Here is a 17,630-nt window from a genome sequence, read left to right on the forward strand (position 1 = left end):
CGACCTCCCTGTGCTTTTCTTTCCTTCCTAGCGGCCACTGGGAGGGAAAACCGGTGAACCGGTGGCCTACCTACTCTGCGTCCCGCAGAGCCGTTCCCCCTCCGGCTCGGTTCGACCCCGGTCTCACCTCTCCCGCGTTGTCCCCGGCTGCGACCAGCCTGACTCACCTGGGACGGGTGGCGGGGGCTGGGGGACACCTCAGAGGGCGGAGGCACAGAGGGCGGGCTGAGCCCTTCCCCCAGAGCCCGGGAGGAGGCGTTGCCAGCGCGCAGGTGAAACCGGCTCCGACCTATCCCGGGAACTTTCGCTGCGGGGACTGGCTACGACAGGCCAGCGTCGCACAGGGGGGCGGCCCGGGAGCCGCCTCTCGGCCACCGGGGCGGCGCGCGGGGGGGACTCAGCCCGGGCACCCGCCCCTGGGGACCCTCGGCCCTCCCGTAGCTCTCCGGGGATGCGGGTGGCGCCGGCCTCCGCGGCTGATGGAAGCGGGTGGCACCGCCCCGGGCGCAGGTGACACTCGCCAGGCCCGGGTTTCTGTCGGAGGGGAAGTCCTCCAGAAGCCTGAGACGCAGCCGCCCCGGGCACCAAGGGATCCGACAGGGATGGCCGGAGAGCTGAGCCAAGAGGCACTGCTGGACTTTCTGTGCCAGGCCGGGGGCCGCGTGCGTAACGCAGAGCTGCTGGGCCACTTCAAGAGCTTCCTGCGGGACCCTCGCGCGCCTCCCGGCCAGCTGCAGGAACGCCGCGAGCTCTTCAAGGGCTTCGTGAACTCGGTGGCCGCAGTGCGCCAGGACCCCGACGGCACCAAGTACGTGGTGCTCAAGAGGAGGTACCGGGACCTGCTGGGGGAGGAGGGACTGCAGCGACCCGCCCCGGCAGAGGGACCGCCACGGGGCCGCCGTCACCGGCGTGAGCCGGAGCCGCAGGCGCCGCCGGCAGGTGCCGCGACCCGGGTGGATGCAGGTGGCCAGGAGCTAGCGGGCACCAGCGCGCGGAAGGCGGCCGGGGCCGGGGCAGCCCGCAGCCCGAGGGGCAGCCCGAGCCAGGGGACGCCGAGGCCAGCGGCTGTCCAGACCAGAGGCAGGTGTGCGGCGCTGGAGGCGCGGGGCCGCTGCTGCTGGGAATGCGAGCAGAACGGCTGGGGGGAGCCCGCCGGACAGCCGCTGCCCGGAGAGCTCGGAGAGCCTGCCGCCGCCCGCGGCAAGCCGGAGCGCGCCGAGCTTGCCCGGGGTGACCTCGGGGCTCCGGGGCGACTGCGGGAAGGAGCGTCGGCTGAGCGCGCGCCGGCGTCTGCAACGCCTGTCTGGCCTCAGGCCGCCGTCGGGGCTGCCGGTAGCCCCACGTCCCCTCCCGCCCTCACGCCCCTCCCGGCTCCCTCCCGAGAGCCGCTGGAGCTGTACACCGCCCGCTCCCCGAACCATTCAACCCAGCAGCTGCAGCAGCAGCAGCAGCAGCAGCAGCAGCGCACTCGAGAGTGGTTAGCCAGACACCTACAGGTGCCTGAGGCCGGGAACCAGGGGCCCACTCGCGCCTGGTCGGTGTTGCCGGACAACTTCCTCCAGTTACCCTCAGAAACCGCCTTCAGGGTCTCGGAGCTGCCGGAGCCCGCTCTGCCCTTCCATTCTCTCCTTCCTGTGGTTCCTGACGAGCCCTCAGAATCCTGGCCCGGGAACCCTCCACCCACTGTCTTTCGAAGCATTCGCTGTCAGCTGTCCCTCCAGGATCTGGATGACTTTGTGGATCAAGAAAGCCACGGCAGTGAGGAGAGTAGCAGCAGTGGACCCAAAGAGTCTCCCGGGACCCCCGAAGAGGGCCTGCAACCCTTCCTGAGAACTTCCTCTTGGGGAGAGCTCAGGGATCCAGTAGAGGTCCTATCTGTGTCACCGAACCAAGGTAGCCCCTACCTCATCCGGAAGGGGCTCTCCAATAGACAGAATGCATCCGGTTCTCGGAAGGTCCCAACGGTGGCTAAAAGCCTCGGAGACCACCCCCAGGAGCATTCGCCCTGGCCAACCCCCAAGTTCCGGAGGTCTTTCAGGAGGAACTCTCGAACACAGAGAAACAAATCCTCCTCTTCCTCAGATGAGGAGCATCCTGATGAGGACTTGCTGAAGAGGAGCCGGCGCCCACCTCGGTCCAGGAAACCTTCCAAGGCAGGAGCCCTGCCCAGCCCAAGGGCAGATGTTGTTTTGATGCAGAAACTGGCAGATGCTAACGCTGTGGCAGGTCGGCCACACTCCTCATGGGTCCCTGGAAGGGATGGATCTGCAGACTTGGCACCCCACAGGCCTTCTGAGCACAGGTCACCCCTTGTCCCCCTAGATGCCAGGGAGCATGAGTGGATTGTGAGGCTTGCCAGTGGCTCCTGGCTTCATGTGCAGACCTTGTTCTGGGAGGACCCCCAGCTGGCCTTGCACAGAGACTTCCTGACCGGCTACACGGCCTTGCACTGGATGGCAAAGCATGGCAACCTGAGTGCCCTTCAGGACTTGGTCTCTGGAGCCCAGAAGGCGGGGATTGCACTAGACGTGAACGTGAGGTCCACTTGTGGCTATACCCCACTGCACCTTGCGGCTATTCATGGCCACCAGGGAGTCATCAAATTGCTAGTGCAAAGGTTGGCTTCTAGGGTGAATGTTCGGGACTTCAGTGGCAAGAAGCCATGGCAGTATCTGAACAGCAAAGCCTCTGGGGAAACATGGCAGCTCCTGGGTGCACCCCGGGGCAAACCCATCTTCCCCGTATATTCCTTAGTCCAAAGCCCTTCCCCAGCCAGGAAGGTCAAGAGCCGGGAAATGTCTAGAAATGTCACCCGGAAGACTTCCCTGGCTGCTTTGCTCAAAACTCAACACAACAAATGGAAGTCGGCCAGCCAACATGAGAAATTCCACACCCCAAGGGAGAGAGATGAGTATAGTGACTGAAATGGGCTTCTCTCTGCAGAAGGCTGTGGGGCCCCTCCCCAAGCTACTATGTAGATGAGAGAACCCAAAGGGAAACAGAAACTGTTAGAATTTGGTAAAGATCCAGAACCAGTGAAATGGTGTACCCAAGGGTCATCTCACCTTCTTGAAGCCTCATGTGTTTGAAATGTAGACAAAATTAGAGCCAGGCAGTCAAGCCTGGGGAGGGTCCCTCTCTCTCCTGAGCCAGGAAGGGGTCTGGTCACAGGAAGGCACAGGGTTTTCTGAGGTAGTGCCAGGCCTTACTAGAAAAGGAATGGATGCATCAGTCAAAGAGAGACAGCTGGTGGAACTGACATAGCTCACGCTCTTCTCTGGCTGGAAGCTCTCTGGCTTCTATTCATCTCTGGAATAAATCTTGGCTGAGCAGAAAGCACCAGGTTTGAAGTCAGATGGCTTCCTTTCGTTCCCTTTATGTGCCTTTTGGCAATTCCAACCAGTGAGATAAAATTGTTACTGGAGAGTGTAGCTTGACTGAAGAGATTTCGTCAGTCCTGTGGGCAAGCCTCTGCGGTTGCTTGGTGTAAACTGATGTCAACTGTCTTCTCTGGGTGTCTTTGCCCTTGATCAGAGAAGTGGGTGAATGAGGTTCAGGTATGACCTTGACCCCCCCTCCCTAGAGAAAGGACACCAGCCGGGCTGTGTCTTATTTTGTGTTTGTGATTTGTTCTGGTTCTGCACCAATCCAATGTGTGCTTCCCAAGCATAAAAGCCTTTTGGGTCATTTGTGTAGTGACTGACACTCTTCACCCTGCAGGGGAACTAGCTCCCTGTGTAGCAAACAGGCTCATCTCTGAGAGCTTTCCGTAGGTTTGAAGGTCATCATTGGAACTCAGGGAAAGAGAGCGCTGGGTTCGCGCTGGGGAAGCCACAGGGGTTCAAAGCATCAGAACTGTGTCAAGCTGCTAAGTATAACTTTATTTGCACTAAACTTTTTGCCAATTAAGATTAAATATTAGCCTTGAAGTACTGAATGTCTGACAGGAAGTGTCCCATTCGGTTCTCCGGAGACACCGGTCCCTGGCTGAAATCAGAGAATGCCGACTCTGCAAACCCCAGTAGAATGTGCGAATCACTGAATGTAAATCCAAAGAGGGCTGAAAAGTTCAATGTTCAAGCAGAGATTAGTTTTTTTATGGAAATATTTTCATGTGTGATACTGTATTTTTAAAGAGTTCTTGTGTTTCTTCTGGTTATTTTCCTGCATTAAAAGACCAGCAGATTGTTGTAAGTTATTGTATTGTACCCAGCTGATTATTGCTAATGTTCTTACATAATGAGCTCCATGACTGTCAAATCTTTTTGTTTCTTTGTAGCCTAACTTTATACTGTTGCTGAAATCAATCTCCTCTTGTCCATCTCTTTCTCCATATCTCTGGGGCTAGAACTTGGGACCTCATGTGTCTTATTCAAGTGCCCCCAGCTCCTATCATTTTTTTTTAAACCAAAAAGTCAGAATAATTTTCTAATTACATGGCCTTTTCAAATCAAATCAGAAAATATGAGAAAATGACTGGAGGCAAGGGAAGAAAATTTAAGTTTACAAAATAGATATCTAGGCAAATAAACCAGTAAACAGCTTCTTTGGAGAGCCAGTGGATTTACCATAGTATCACGACTGGATCAGCTTATTCAAAACAAATATTTGGCACAGTGCTGTGAGGTTTATAAAGGTGAGTGGGACAGGATGTCGCCCCCCCCCCCAAGCTAAAAAATCTCAAGTATTTGTTCTTGGCTGCCTTTTATCTTTACTTGTTCCCAAGGTGTCTTTCAAAGCCAAATTACAGCAGAGAAAGTTTGTAGGGAAGAGGAAGAAAGGTGTATGTATCAGGAACGAGGACACACCAATGTAAAATAACACTCCGAAGTCCCAGAATTAAAAAACTTAAGTGTTCTCAAATATTTGGAGAGGAGGCAGGCGGGGAATCCCTTTAGGCCGAGAAAACAAGATAGGCTTGGTTCAGGCCAGGAGTGATGATACCGGCCTTCCCAAGAAACCAGCTCTGTTCGTTCCTCCACATTCTTGTCGGCTACTTCAGTGTGGTTGCGCACAGCCCTGGCATGGACTGGCCGCTCAGTGGTCAGAACACAATCCAGGCTGGCTCGCATCAGGACTTGTTCTTCACATCCCTCTAGCCTTTGTTCACATGTACCTGATCTGCTGAACTCGCTTACACTGTCATAGTAGTGGGGGTGGGGGGGCGCGGAGGGGAGTCAGGTTGGAAGAGGGTTGGAGGGCAGGGTAAAAGCTCAGCCTCTTGCTCTTGTTGCAAAGTCCAGGCAAAGCTCAGCCTCTTGCTCTTGTTGCAAAGTCCAGGCCGGGAGGGCTCAAGCAGGAATTCAAGTCCAGCCTTCGGCTTGCTTCTCCCTGCTGTGAACCCTGCGGGAGGTAGCGCCACACCCACGGGGAGGGAGGGTTTCACGGCCCTACCCACTCGCTGTCTTTGTCCTAGATTCCTTCAGCTTGGAAACCCGCATTTGCTGCCTTCTCGGTAAGGTTGCTGGCATCCCGCAAAGAACAGTTCAAACTCAACCTGTAAAGAAGGGGAAGGCCTCCATACGTAGGCATGGCTGTTTCACTGGAATTCCCAGAATGCTGCGTGCAGGCCTTGCAATTGCTCACTCACTGCTGTGTTTTGAGTTCGTTTGTTTTCTGCTTTTTCGAGACAATGTCTCTTGTAGCCCAGGCTGCCCTTGGTTCCGATCCTCTTGCCTCAGCCTCCCGTGTGCTGGTATTATAAGCACATACCACAGGCTAGCCTGACTAGCCCATGTGTTTAAGCAAAGTGTTTTGATTTTCCCTTGAGACTCTGAAGATTAGAAAAACATTTTGAACTCATCTAAATATACCAGGCTGACTTTTGTTGTTTTTCTTTCTCTTTTTTAAAAAAGATGGAGTGGAGGGGGTCTTGGCTCAAGCATCCTCCTGCCTCAGTCTCCTAAGTAACGACAGCTGAGGCCATGCCATCACGTCTGGATACCTTTACTGGGAATGTTTTGAGCATACAGGCAGGGAGGATATCACTTGCCATAAGGGTCTCACTTCTGTCGTCCTGCCTAGCAGGGCTCCTTGGTAGCTGGAGATGGAAACTGTGAAAATGGAGTCACCGAAAAATAACTGTGGAAAGTGACCAGATACACGCATCGAGTGGAGGGAGGGCGACACCAACCCACCCATAACACCTTTGACCCAAAATTTGTGCTGCCTACAAGATGTGCAGGGGTAAAGATGGAGCAGAGACTGAGGGAGTGGCAAACCAAGGACTGGCCTAACTTGAGACCCACCCCACGGGAGAGAGCCAAGCCCTGACACTGTTAATGACACTAACTGTCTTCTGAGAGACTTCGTACAGCAGTTGATGGAAACAGATGCAGAGACTCACAGCCAGACAATAGGTGGAGTTCAGGGAGTTTTGTGGAAGAGTGGGAGGAAGGACAGAGGGAGCCAGAGGGATCAGGGACACACGAAGATCTACAGAGTCAACTAACCTGGGACCACAAGGCCTCACAGAGACTGAGTCACCAACCAAAGAGCATGCGTGGGCTGGACCTAGGCCTCCTACACATATGTAGCAGATGTGCAGTGTGGCCATTATGTGAGTCCCCTAACAATGGGAGTAGGGGCTGCCTCTGACTCTGTTGTCTGCTTCTGGATTCCCCTCCCCTAGCTGGACTGCTTTGTCTGGCCTTAGTGGGAGAGAATGCACTTAGTCCTGAGACTTGAAGTGCTAGAGTGGGTTGGTACCCCCTTACAGGCCTCCCCTTCTCTGAGAAGAAGGGGAAGTGGAGAGGGGGGAGAGGAAGGAGGAGGGTGGGATCAGGCTGTAAAGTGTTTAAATAAATGAATGAATGAATGAATAAATGGGGGGGGGGGGGCTTGAGAAGTGGGACCAGGGAGATGACTCAGTAGGTAAAGGCATGAGCCACCAAGCCTGATGACCTGGTTCAACACCTGGGTTTTCTCACTTACACACACACACACACACACACACACACTAAAAACATGAGTGAGAGGGGTGGCTCAGTGGTTAAGAGCACTGGCTGCTCCTCCAAAGTTCAAATCCCAGCATCCACATGGCAGTTCACAACCATCTGAAACTCTAGGGGGTCTAACAGCCTCACACAGACATACATGGCATGGAGGCAAAACACAAGTGTAAAAATAATGATTTTTTTTTTTACAAATCGTGAGAAAGATTAGGACAGATGGGTCTCAAACGTGCAATATTTCCTAATGCAGTGCAGTGAGTGGAGGGAAACCCAGAAGGCTGGCTGCTCTCTCCTGAAGCCTCCTGTTTACACAATAGTCCCTAAGCATTCTCCATGCTAATCAGCATCATGTAATATCCAACTGAAGGACCATTTTCCTCTGCATTTATCACCAAAAGCGCATCCTGGTTCCTCAAGTGTGACTACTGAGACCCGTCAGAAGCCTTGGAAAGCTGGGTCCTAGAACCAGGTCCACTAGGGGCAGAGAGTTCTTTCAGAGTAGTGCATCCAGCAAGGAGGACTTCTCCACAGCATTTTCTTTTCTAGTCTTTGTTCCTATCTGCTAATTACAGAATTAGGAATTCGCAGAGAAACTCAATTAGGAATTGAGTTTCAAGCTAACCTGCTACTCGTTAAGGGTTTTGATAGATCTGAAATTTCCCTTTTCTGTGTTCTCTACCATCATAGCCCTCACACACATATCCCATAGCATGGATAATGAGACACCAAATTGGCTGTGTCTCTGTTCTTACGCCAGGAGATTTATTGTGTTTACTTGCTGAGCCTCTTGGATTTTCTCAGAAAGGAAGGCGAGGGGCAGCTGGCTTCTTAAACACAGAAGTTCCTCCCCACCCAGAACAGCCGGGAATCCGTTGAGAAGGGAAGAGGAGTGATTATCTGGGCACTGGACAAAGACATTTGCAGCCTTCGTTGCCTTGGGTGCCACCTGCCCTGAACCCTATATCCCTACCTGTGTGTCACCTTGCACCTGCAGGGGCTCCTGGCTCCAGGTGTTAGTTTCCTCCTGTAAGCTCCCTCTAGACCACCTGGAAGATCAGAGGCAGGTGGAGTTCTCAGCATCCTGGACACAGGTCTGGCGCTTTGCCTTCCCTGCAGCTACTGCATTGTTGACTCAGAGTCAGTTTGGGGGTCTTTGCGCGACATTTCTCAGATTCGAAACTCCAAAGTTTCATGTGTGTGTGTGTGTGTGTGTGTGTGTGTGTGTGTGTGTATCTGTTCCTGGGTTGAGAAAATAAACTCTAATCTCTTCAAGTTTTAAAGCTACAGCATGATGGAAAAATAGCTTTGAGGTTATAAACAAGTTGGTATTCCTCGAAGAAAATGGAATTTTATTTTTTTACGGGGGAGGTGTCATACAAGATTATTTCTCCCAGGCAAAGTGCCACCACTATCCTCATGAGGTCGGCTGTGCCTGCTTAAAACGATCAGCACAACTAGGCTTATTGACTTAAAGGGGTCATAGGACCCTTGGCCTAGGCATCTAACTGCTCCTCCCCACCACCTGTAAGCAGTTCTGTTCTAATGGCACACATCCTCAAGGAAGAGCTAGAAGTATACATACATATATACATACATACATACATACATACATACATACATGGGGAAGGACTAGGAAAGGGCCGCATCTATGCAGTCATCATCCATGCTGAGTGCAGGCCTTCCGGTGGCCCTGCCTTAAGGCTGCCCAGGCTCCTGGCTGTCGCCCCTCCCCCACAGCTCTGTAAGTCAGCCCAATAAACTCACCGCCTCCCCAGAGAAAACTCTGGTAGGTAGACTGTGTCTGGGTTCATCTCAGGGACCTTGGGAATGGGGTAGCCATTGTTTACGTTTCCCCCAGGGAAGGAATTTGAGCAATGCAAAGCCCTATAGCAAATGTTCTGTTACCTGCTATGTTTGGGGGAGTTGGATCTTCTGTTGTGCCGTCACTGTTTTATATTTCTTTTCAAAGGCAGGTCTTGCTGGGTGTACCAAGCTGGCCTCTAATTCACTATGTAGCCCAGGCTGTTCCTACCTCATTCCGGTGGAATCGGATTATTATTATTAATAAATTATTTTTCATTAACAGGAACCTCTCATATATCCTTTACATGGCGACATTTTTAAAACATCAGAAAAAAAAAAACTATATGTAAATGTATTTGGAGGACTGGGGACAATAGGTACCTACTGTGCAAATGTGAGGACCTGGGTTAAATCCCCAGAGTCCACATCATAAAGCCAAGTATGATCCCACATGTTCGTAAGCCCAGAGCTGGGGGGTTAGAGAAGGCGGATCCCTGGGGCTCGATGGCCCACTAGATTAGTAGAATATGCTGAGAGACCCTGTCTCAAAAAACAGGGTGGATAATGATTTATGAAAAGCAAAAACAAAACAAAACAAAACAAAAACCCTCAATGGCTGTCCTCTGTCCTCCACGTACACTCACACACGTACACTTGCACACACACACACAATATACCAAGTATTTGAACAAAGCAGGCAGTGATTTGCTTAACTAAAAACAGGGTATAGAATTTGGAAGCACTTTGTCTTTATTCACTTTTGGGTGGAAAAAAAATATCTTTAAAATTGCGAGTTTAACAGAAGGTGGTGTTTACACTTTGTGGGTTGGCTTTTCTGTTTGTTTTGTGCTGGGTGTTGAACCTAGGTCCTTGCACAGGCTAGGCAGTGTTTTAACCATTGAGCTCCACCTCTAACCCTGTTGTTGTTGACATGAGAGCTCACTCTATTGCTCAGGGTGGTCTTGAACTTGAGAGTGCAGATCTCACCTACATCTTGGCTTAGACCATAGGTGTGTGCCATCAAGGCTTGGCTTTACAGCTACCTCATATTTAAAAAAAATAAAAATAAAAAGCATAGAAATGATAGCTGTTTATCTTACAAAAAAAAAAATCCACAACAACAAAAAGCAGCAACATCTTCTAATTTCACCAGTATGAGCCAATTACCAATATCATTTTGGTGTGTGGCAATCCAGCACCTAGAATAACAGTGGCACCCACTCTGTGTGCTAACGGCCAGTTTTATTTGGTCAACTCATCACTGGATGTTGCCTACGGAGCCACATAGAGAATGTTTATGTGTTTGTGTCCTCAGGTGAGGGGGTTTGTAGAGTGCCTGGGCTTTAGTGCCACTTTTCTTCTTTGTCCTTTAAAGTGCTAAGCTTGAAGCTAGTGTGTGTGTTTGTGTGTATTGTGTGTGCACCCGTGTGCACGTATCTGTTTCTGGGGACCAGTTTCAGGCCTCACGCATGGCAGACTTGCCTGCTGGTATGTGTTCCTCAGTCAATCATTCTTTGCATTCTTGTGGTGTGAACAATAGTTGTCTTTGGTTTTTACCCAGCTTATTTGCCAGTGCTCTGGGCTGGGACTTAACAGGTTGAAGGCTCCTCCTTCAGGAAACCGGCTGCCCGGCTGCAACCAGCAGGAAGCAAGGGAAGAGACCTCTGGCCATTAGCAGCTATCTGACACCTGAGTCTTTCTGTTTACTTTTGGGGCAGTGGAGGTAAGGAGACAGATAGGAGGAAAGGACTTTGCTTGGTGACAATTTAACATGGGCCAGGTCTACCAGTATGGGTAGGGTTTCATCTTTTTTTTTTTTTTTCCCTAATACTCACTAACAGCCACTTTATCACGTAACAAAAGGGTAGGGGAAAGATCTATCTATCCTATCTATCTATCTATCTATCTATCTATCTATCTATCTATCTATCTATCATCTTTTCTGTCATCTATCTATCATCTCTCAATCCTCTATCTTTTCTATATACCTACCTACCTATCTGTTTCTATGATCATATAGTTCTGTTTTTTTTTTTGTTTGTTTGTTTTGTTTTGTTTTGTTTTCTGAGACTGTGTCTTGATATGCAAACTAGACTGGCTTGAAGTTTTGATGATTCTCCTGTCTCTGCCCCCAGATACTGGGTGAGATGGTTCAGTTGGTAAAGACACTTGCCATCAAGCCTGGTGACCTAAGTGTGATTCCTAGGACCTGCACGGTAGGAGGAGAGAACTGAATCCAGAAAGTTGTTCTCTGACCTCCACACATGCCATCAAGTGCATAGGCTGACATACACACATACATGTAAATGAATACACGAGTTTTTCTGTCTATATTTTATTCATTCATTTATTTATAGCAGGACTGGGAGTTAAACCCAAATTGTTTGAATACTTAACAATGAAGAAGTACACACCATATGCTTAGCGATTTCATTACATTGGGGTTTCTGGATCTTTTCTTATCGGTACAAATAGGACTGATAGGAATATCATTGGAAAAAAAGAAAACAAATCAACAACAACAAAAAGTCAACAGGCAGAGCAAGAAAAACCATGGTGAATGGATTATGACTCAAAGCCTAAAATAGTCAGTCATAAAATGGGAGCAGTAAGACAGATCTCATGTTGTCAAGCTGGTTATCCTTACAGTGGGAGACAGGCTCCCCTCCTTCAGTGTGAGCTGACTGCACTGACTTCCTTGTAGAGAGTAGGGAGAGAGTAGACCACAGTGGGGAGACTTGGTCACCACTTCCTACCTGTGGCGATGAGTCATTTTGACTCGTGAACCTTGGTATGATGTAAGGACAATAGCACTGACGTCTGCAGTCTCCTCCCCCCCATGTCCACATAACCCATGTCTAACCATGATGAAAATATTCAACACATTTCAGTAGAGGGGCTCTTACACATGTCTCCCCAACACTTCTCAGAATGGTCAGGGTTATCAAAAGTGAGCCAAGGCAGCTGGGCAGTGGTGGTACACGCCTTTGATCCAAGCACTTGGAAGGCAGAAGTAGGCAGATCTCTGTGTTTGAGGCCAGCCTGGTGTATAGAATGAGTTCCAGAAAGGTCAGGGCTACACAGAGAAACCCTGTCTCAAAACAATACAAAAAAAACAAAAAGTGAGCAAAGTAGGAGAAATTGTCGTGGTAAGAGGACCCTAAAGAGAAATGGCAGGTGTACATAACACATCCTGGATGGGGTCTCGAAAGAGGAAACAACATTAGGTAAAAAGCAAGGCAAGCCAAGTAAATTAAGGACTTTAGTTAATAACAGTGTGTTCATATTGTGTATGGTATCTCGCCCTAACCACAACCCTTTTCTACTGATCTGCCAGAGGTGCCCTCTGGGGCAAGGAAAGGTGGATGCCACCGTGGCATCAACACTTTAATGGTGGAAAAGGAAAGAAGTAGTGAGGAAGGAAGAGGAAAGAACAGGAGTGGGGAGGGGAAGAGAGGAAAAGAGTGGAGAGTAACTGTGAAGCAAAACAGCAGTAGAGTGGCCAAAGATGAGCTTGCTGAAGCAATTTGTTTCTTCTGACCAAGCTTTCTTTTGGGGTTGGGGGGGTCATTAAGGCATCCCGGCACCTAGAAGACCTGCTAGAGAAGTCGAACTCAGCAGTGGTCACAATGGAAGGAGAGTTCCCTTTAGGATCAGACACGGTCTTCCAGCCTGGATTTCCTGTCCTCTCAGCCTGGACTCCACAAGCAGCTATTGATATGTTTGGCTTGTGCTGGGGCTGTGGTCACATGGCACATGTGGGTGTCCCACTCTCTCACCCCTAGGTATCCCTGGGAGATGACTCCCTGTCTGGCAGGGAGGCTCTAATGGAAATCCAAATGTTTTTAATTGGTAAAATTACACTGAAGTGGCCATGAGACTTTACTGTTGCTTATGCAAAGCTTATGGCCAGACGGGGACTGAACCACATAAGGCTCTTGGAATTAGGAAAGTGAGTCTAAAGCAGTTCTTTCTTGGCTTGTGTTTTCGACAGGCAGAATTACCAAAAGAGGCTCTCTCAAAGGGAAAAGGTGATAGTCCTCGTCTCTTGCATGGTGTCCTAAGGTCACAAGATAAATGCAAAGTGCAAGGGCTGGAGAAATGGCTCAGTAAAGAGCACTGGCTGCTTTCCTGGAGGCCAGGGTTCACTTCCCAGAACCCACATGGTGCCTCACAATCATCTGTAACTCCAGTTCCAAGAAATCACATGTTTTCTTCTGGCCCCCAAGGGTACCAGGCATGCATGTGATACACAGAGATACATTCAGGAAAACACACACACATACACACACATATATTATATATACAAGCATGCATGTGATATACAGATATACATGCAGGAAAATACCCATATAAATATAAATAAATATATATATGTGAAAATACATAATAAAAATTTTGAAAATTTAAATATAAAGCATAGGCATTTTCTGTCTCTATATTTACTTTTTTCTGTTTTTCTTAACGACTGTTAACTATTGTGAAGTACTCTATAGAACTCCCAGTTGGCCAGTGGGGATGTGGGATGGTGAAATTTGCAGAAAGTGTCTTCTGTTGCAGCATTCAGTACAGTGGCTACATGTGAATTGGACATGGTTTGACCTTGGATGAGATCTCCACTTTAATCATACGGACTTTAAAAACCATTTATCAGCATCAGTGTTTCATATGTTTTTGCAATTAAAAAGGTTGTGCGATCACACTTAAAATTTAGAAAACCAGCCAGATATGGTGGTTCAGGCCTGAAGTCCCAGGCAGAATTACAGGAGCTGTAGTCTGAGGCAGGAGCATCTCAAGATGAGCCTCAGCTGTTGGATGTATGAATGTAGTTTCCATCTCGACAACTTCCAAGTCAGGACTTTTGTGGGCCTGCCAGCGCATTGAGTAAAGACATGGAAACTTGTTATTTATAAAAGTTTAGGCACTATAGGGCAGACATTCAGCTATTCTAACCCGCCAAATCCTGGCCTTTGCTCCGCCACATGGTCGTTACCTCTCTCGCTCTCAGCCCCTGGCACCTGTGCCCATTACCTCTCTCTCATTCAGTCCTGGCACCTGTTCCTCCCCTGTCACACTGGCAAATCCCCCACTTCTGATTCTTCCCACAGTGACTGCTTTCTCAGCCCGGAAGTCCCGCCTTTCCTCTCCTGCCTAGCTCTTTACTAAGCCAATCAAAAGGTGAGGGAGGAAGAGTGCTTATAAAATGTGATGCCAGTAATGAGACATAAGACTAACAACACAGAGGTCGGGACAATACTCAGCTCTCTGCCAGTTAGCAACCGACAATCGAAATATACGGAGACACACCTTCACACGGCGCACCCCACCAGGTGGTCCCCAGATTCATCATGGAACACGAAAAGAAATCAGCCACATGTATGTCGAATGGTGACACTGGCTGACAGCCAAGGTATGGCATCAGCTTAGGTGCTGGTGTCAACAATGGAGCTTCATTTCCCTCTAATGAAGAATGAACCCATGTCTCTCGGCGGAGGTGGGTGGGGCAGGAGGTTACGTTAAGTGAAATTAAGCAGGCCCGGGAAGGAAAGTCGAACGGTGTGTTTACTCATATGTGGAGGGAGTCGGGGGAGATGGCTTGAGAAGACGCAGGCTTCTAGGGAAGAAAAGGGGCATTATGGAAGTGGGGAATAGAGCGAGCAGCAGAAAGGATGGATGTGACTAAACATGGCACCTGCCTGTTGGTGAGCTAAGTCTGAACTGTTCCCTGTGGGCTTGGACAGTGAACACTTACTTTGTCCCCAAATCATGGCATTATTTTGGGGATGTCTGAAAACTTTAGATAAGGCCTAACTGAAGCAAGTAGGTCTTGGGGGAAGACATATCTCTGAGGGTTACACTTGAACTCTAGTTTCTTTCTCTACCACAGAAACCATGAGTCAAATAAATTATTCCTTCCTGCATGTGTCCATATAAGCAACGGTTACTAAAATGTTTACAAATTTTGAGTCTATGGAGTTATAAACATTGAGTCTACAGAGAAATTATACTAAACTCAAAATTACAAATCGGAATTCAGTTCATTTCTAATAACAGAAACAATTAATAGATCAAAGGAGTCACACACACACACTAGTTTTGGTGGGTCGTGACTTTAATCCCAGCATCCCAGCATAGGCGGAGCCAGCCAGATCTGTGAGTTTGAGGCCAACCTAGTCTACATAAAGCTTCCATGAGAAAACATCGAGACCCTGTCTCAATCAGTAGACACATACGGATACACATATGTACGTATACATAAATGTATACGTAGACCTCACTAAAATGGTCAGCATACATATGTGTGATATGCACAGATAAATGCTTACATATATCCTACATGTCATTCTTTTCCACTGACTCCATAACTCAGTTTAGCAGTTGAATTCTTTGCTGTTCAAAGAGAATGCATGCTGTCATTCAGTCTCGGCTTCTCACTGATGCCTTCCAGATGTTCTCCATTGAGCTAGAGAACAAGACACAAACGCCTTCTCTCCACAGAGCCCTCTGAGCAGGAGGGTAAGCTGGGCACCTAGTAGGCGTGACACAACACTGCCTGCCCCAAATCCTAAGGACATCTGGCTTAGAATGGAAGGTCAGGGAAGAGTTCTCGTGGGATTTAATATCCAAGCAGGAGCGCAAGAGGATGACTGCTTCAGTTAAGAAATGGTCCATCTGAACTACCTCAGGGGCCAGTAAGATCCATGAGAGAAAACTGTGGGGAAATTCCTCCTAAAGTCAAATGCGGTTGTAATGTGATCCAGCAACCCTGTCAGGTATAAAGCCTGTTATGGTACGGGGATAAAACGGATGAGAGAATGAATGCCTTAGCCAGGTGTTGAATGTTTGTTTGTCGACTCTCTTCTCTCTCCTTGCTGCCTGCACAGCATCTCTCAGAACCGAGAGAACTAGCCATTCGGGAGAGAGTTTTCTGGTCAACACGTGGTATCTTCAGCAAGAGGGTCTTACTTTCTACTATGGTGGGCAACCACGAGCGATGGCAGCAGTCTGTACTGTTTTGGGGTGCCTCTGAGAAAGATATCAGTGGTCTCACCCAGTACTGGATCCCGCAAGCTAGAACACTGGCCTACTAGGCAAGACGTGCCAACTGGTGTAACAGTGGCAAGGTTGTTTATGGGAATAGGTATCCGCTCTCTTGGTTGGATTTGAGGCCAGCACCGCAGGAGAAAATCCACACCTGCTACTGTAAATATGGCCAAAACCTTTATCTGGGAAAGCCCTGGCATCGGGAGCGCTATTGTTGTTGTTTTCCTAAATGGTCAGGTCGTCAAGCTGCTGTCAAAATATTTACGTTTATAGCTGAGCACAGTGGTGCACACCTTTATTCCCAGCACTTGAGAGGCAAAGTCAGGCAGATCTCTGAGTCTGAGGCTGGCCTGGTCTGCTTAGCGCACAGTGAGTTCCGGGACAGGCAGGGCAACCTAGGTGGGGCAGTGCACGTTTACACCGATAGATGTGTGCTTCTATCAGCGGTAAAGAGAGAAGCTTCTTGGTACTGATGGTCGTTAATGCTATGGTAGGGTGGTAGTTAGTGTAGAGACTTGTAAGCTGTTCAACGCATTGAGAATAGGTGACTCCACGTGCTCACCTATAGACAGAACATTCATATTCCCTATACCAAGCTCAGGGAACGTTATGGCGGAAGGGGCAAAAAGAATGGAAGAGCTGGAGGATGGGGAAGCCTGCTGGGAAAGGCTGCCTTCTGGACGTGACCTGCCTGTTGTACAAGCTCAGGCCACTAAAATATTCTAGCACGGAGTAAGACTCCTCCGTCCCCATCTCAGGAACCTAATGGCAACTGCTGGCTGCTGGCAGAGGGACAGTCACTTTTCTTGGAAAAGTAGCTACTCCTAACTTGTCCCTGTCTTGATGGATGAACCCACTCTCACCTACATGGAGACCACACTGACTTGAACCAACAGTTGATTTAAAGTTTTTAAAAAGGACATGAGGTTGGGGGAGAGATGTTTTGGGGGAAGTCTGGGGGTGCCTGAAAGGAGTGGGTGTGATCAAAATACATTGCTTACAGGTATGCAATTCTTAAATACGCTTGTAGGAAGTGTTTGGACCATGAGGTTGCTGACTTTGTCAGTAGGTTTTTCACTGAGCAGGCTCCTAGGCAGTGGGCCTGGCTGGAGGAAGGGTCACACTGGCAGCAAGACTCTGAAGGGTAGAGCTGCCTGGCAGAAGGTGAGTCGCTCCGCCCCACCACGGGCTCCCATCCATCATGTTTCTTTTCACTGTTCGTGTGCCAGATAAAATGGGGGTGAGCTGAAACCCCTTCCTTAATTCATTTTCTCAGGTATTTTGTCCCAGTCATGAAAGAAAGAAAGAAAAGATTTGTAACCAAATACTCATCACAGTATCATTCGTTGTGTTAAAGGAAAAGAGTTCAACATAAAAGACACATTTTGTGTGATTTCATTTTTATGGAATGGCTAATTCCAGGAAGACAAAGAGTAGTGCTGTTGGGAGATGGAGGAAGAGTGGAATTGGGGGTGACTGCTAACGGATATAACAGTTGTTTTGGGGTGACGACAATGTTGTAGAATTAAATAGGGACAATGATCACACAGTACTGTGAATCATACCTTTTAAAATAGCAAAGTTTTTGCTTTGTTTCCTTTTTGAGGCATGACCTCATGTAGCCCAGGATGATCCTGAGTTCCTGATCCTCCTGCCCCCACCTCCCAAGTGTCTGGACCACAGGCAGGCGCCTCTGTATCCCCCTTCCTATTTCCTAAAGTTAGAGCTGGGGCTGAGTCTCGTAAGGGACTGTGAGAAACCATAAGAAGCTCTCAGAGACATGTGAATGAATGGGGGAGTCAGGGCAGGAATGAAGTGACACGGGGCCCC

The 17,630-nt window shown here is 49.1% G+C and overlaps 1 protein-coding gene across 1 annotated transcript; it reads left to right on the top strand.

Moving 5' to 3' along the window:
• The first annotated feature begins 394 nt into the window (after positions 1 to 394).
• On the top strand, positions 395 to 4,198 carry Sowahb (sosondowah ankyrin repeat domain family member B). Its single transcript, XM_055595336.1, has one exon. It carries the CDS (start codon positions 480 to 482, stop codon positions 2,922 to 2,924), a length of 2,445 nt encoding a protein of 814 aa, XP_055451311.1. The 5' UTR covers positions 395 to 479; the 3' UTR covers positions 2,925 to 4,198.
• Positions 4,199 to 17,630: the final 13,432 nt, after the last annotated feature.

The sequence above is a fragment of the Psammomys obesus genome, unplaced genomic scaffold (genome assembly GCF_907164565.1).
Source record: "Psammomys obesus unplaced genomic scaffold, mPsaObe1.curated_primary_1811, whole genome shotgun sequence".
In the NCBI taxonomy this organism is placed as follows: Eukaryota; Metazoa; Chordata; class Mammalia; order Rodentia; family Muridae; genus Psammomys; species Psammomys obesus.

What these genes read in the sequence shown, in the direction of transcription:
- Sowahb (XM_055595336.1), top strand. Translation starts at nt 480, where the DNA reads ATGGAAGCGGGTGGCACCGCCCCGGGCGCAGGTGACACTCGCCAGGCC.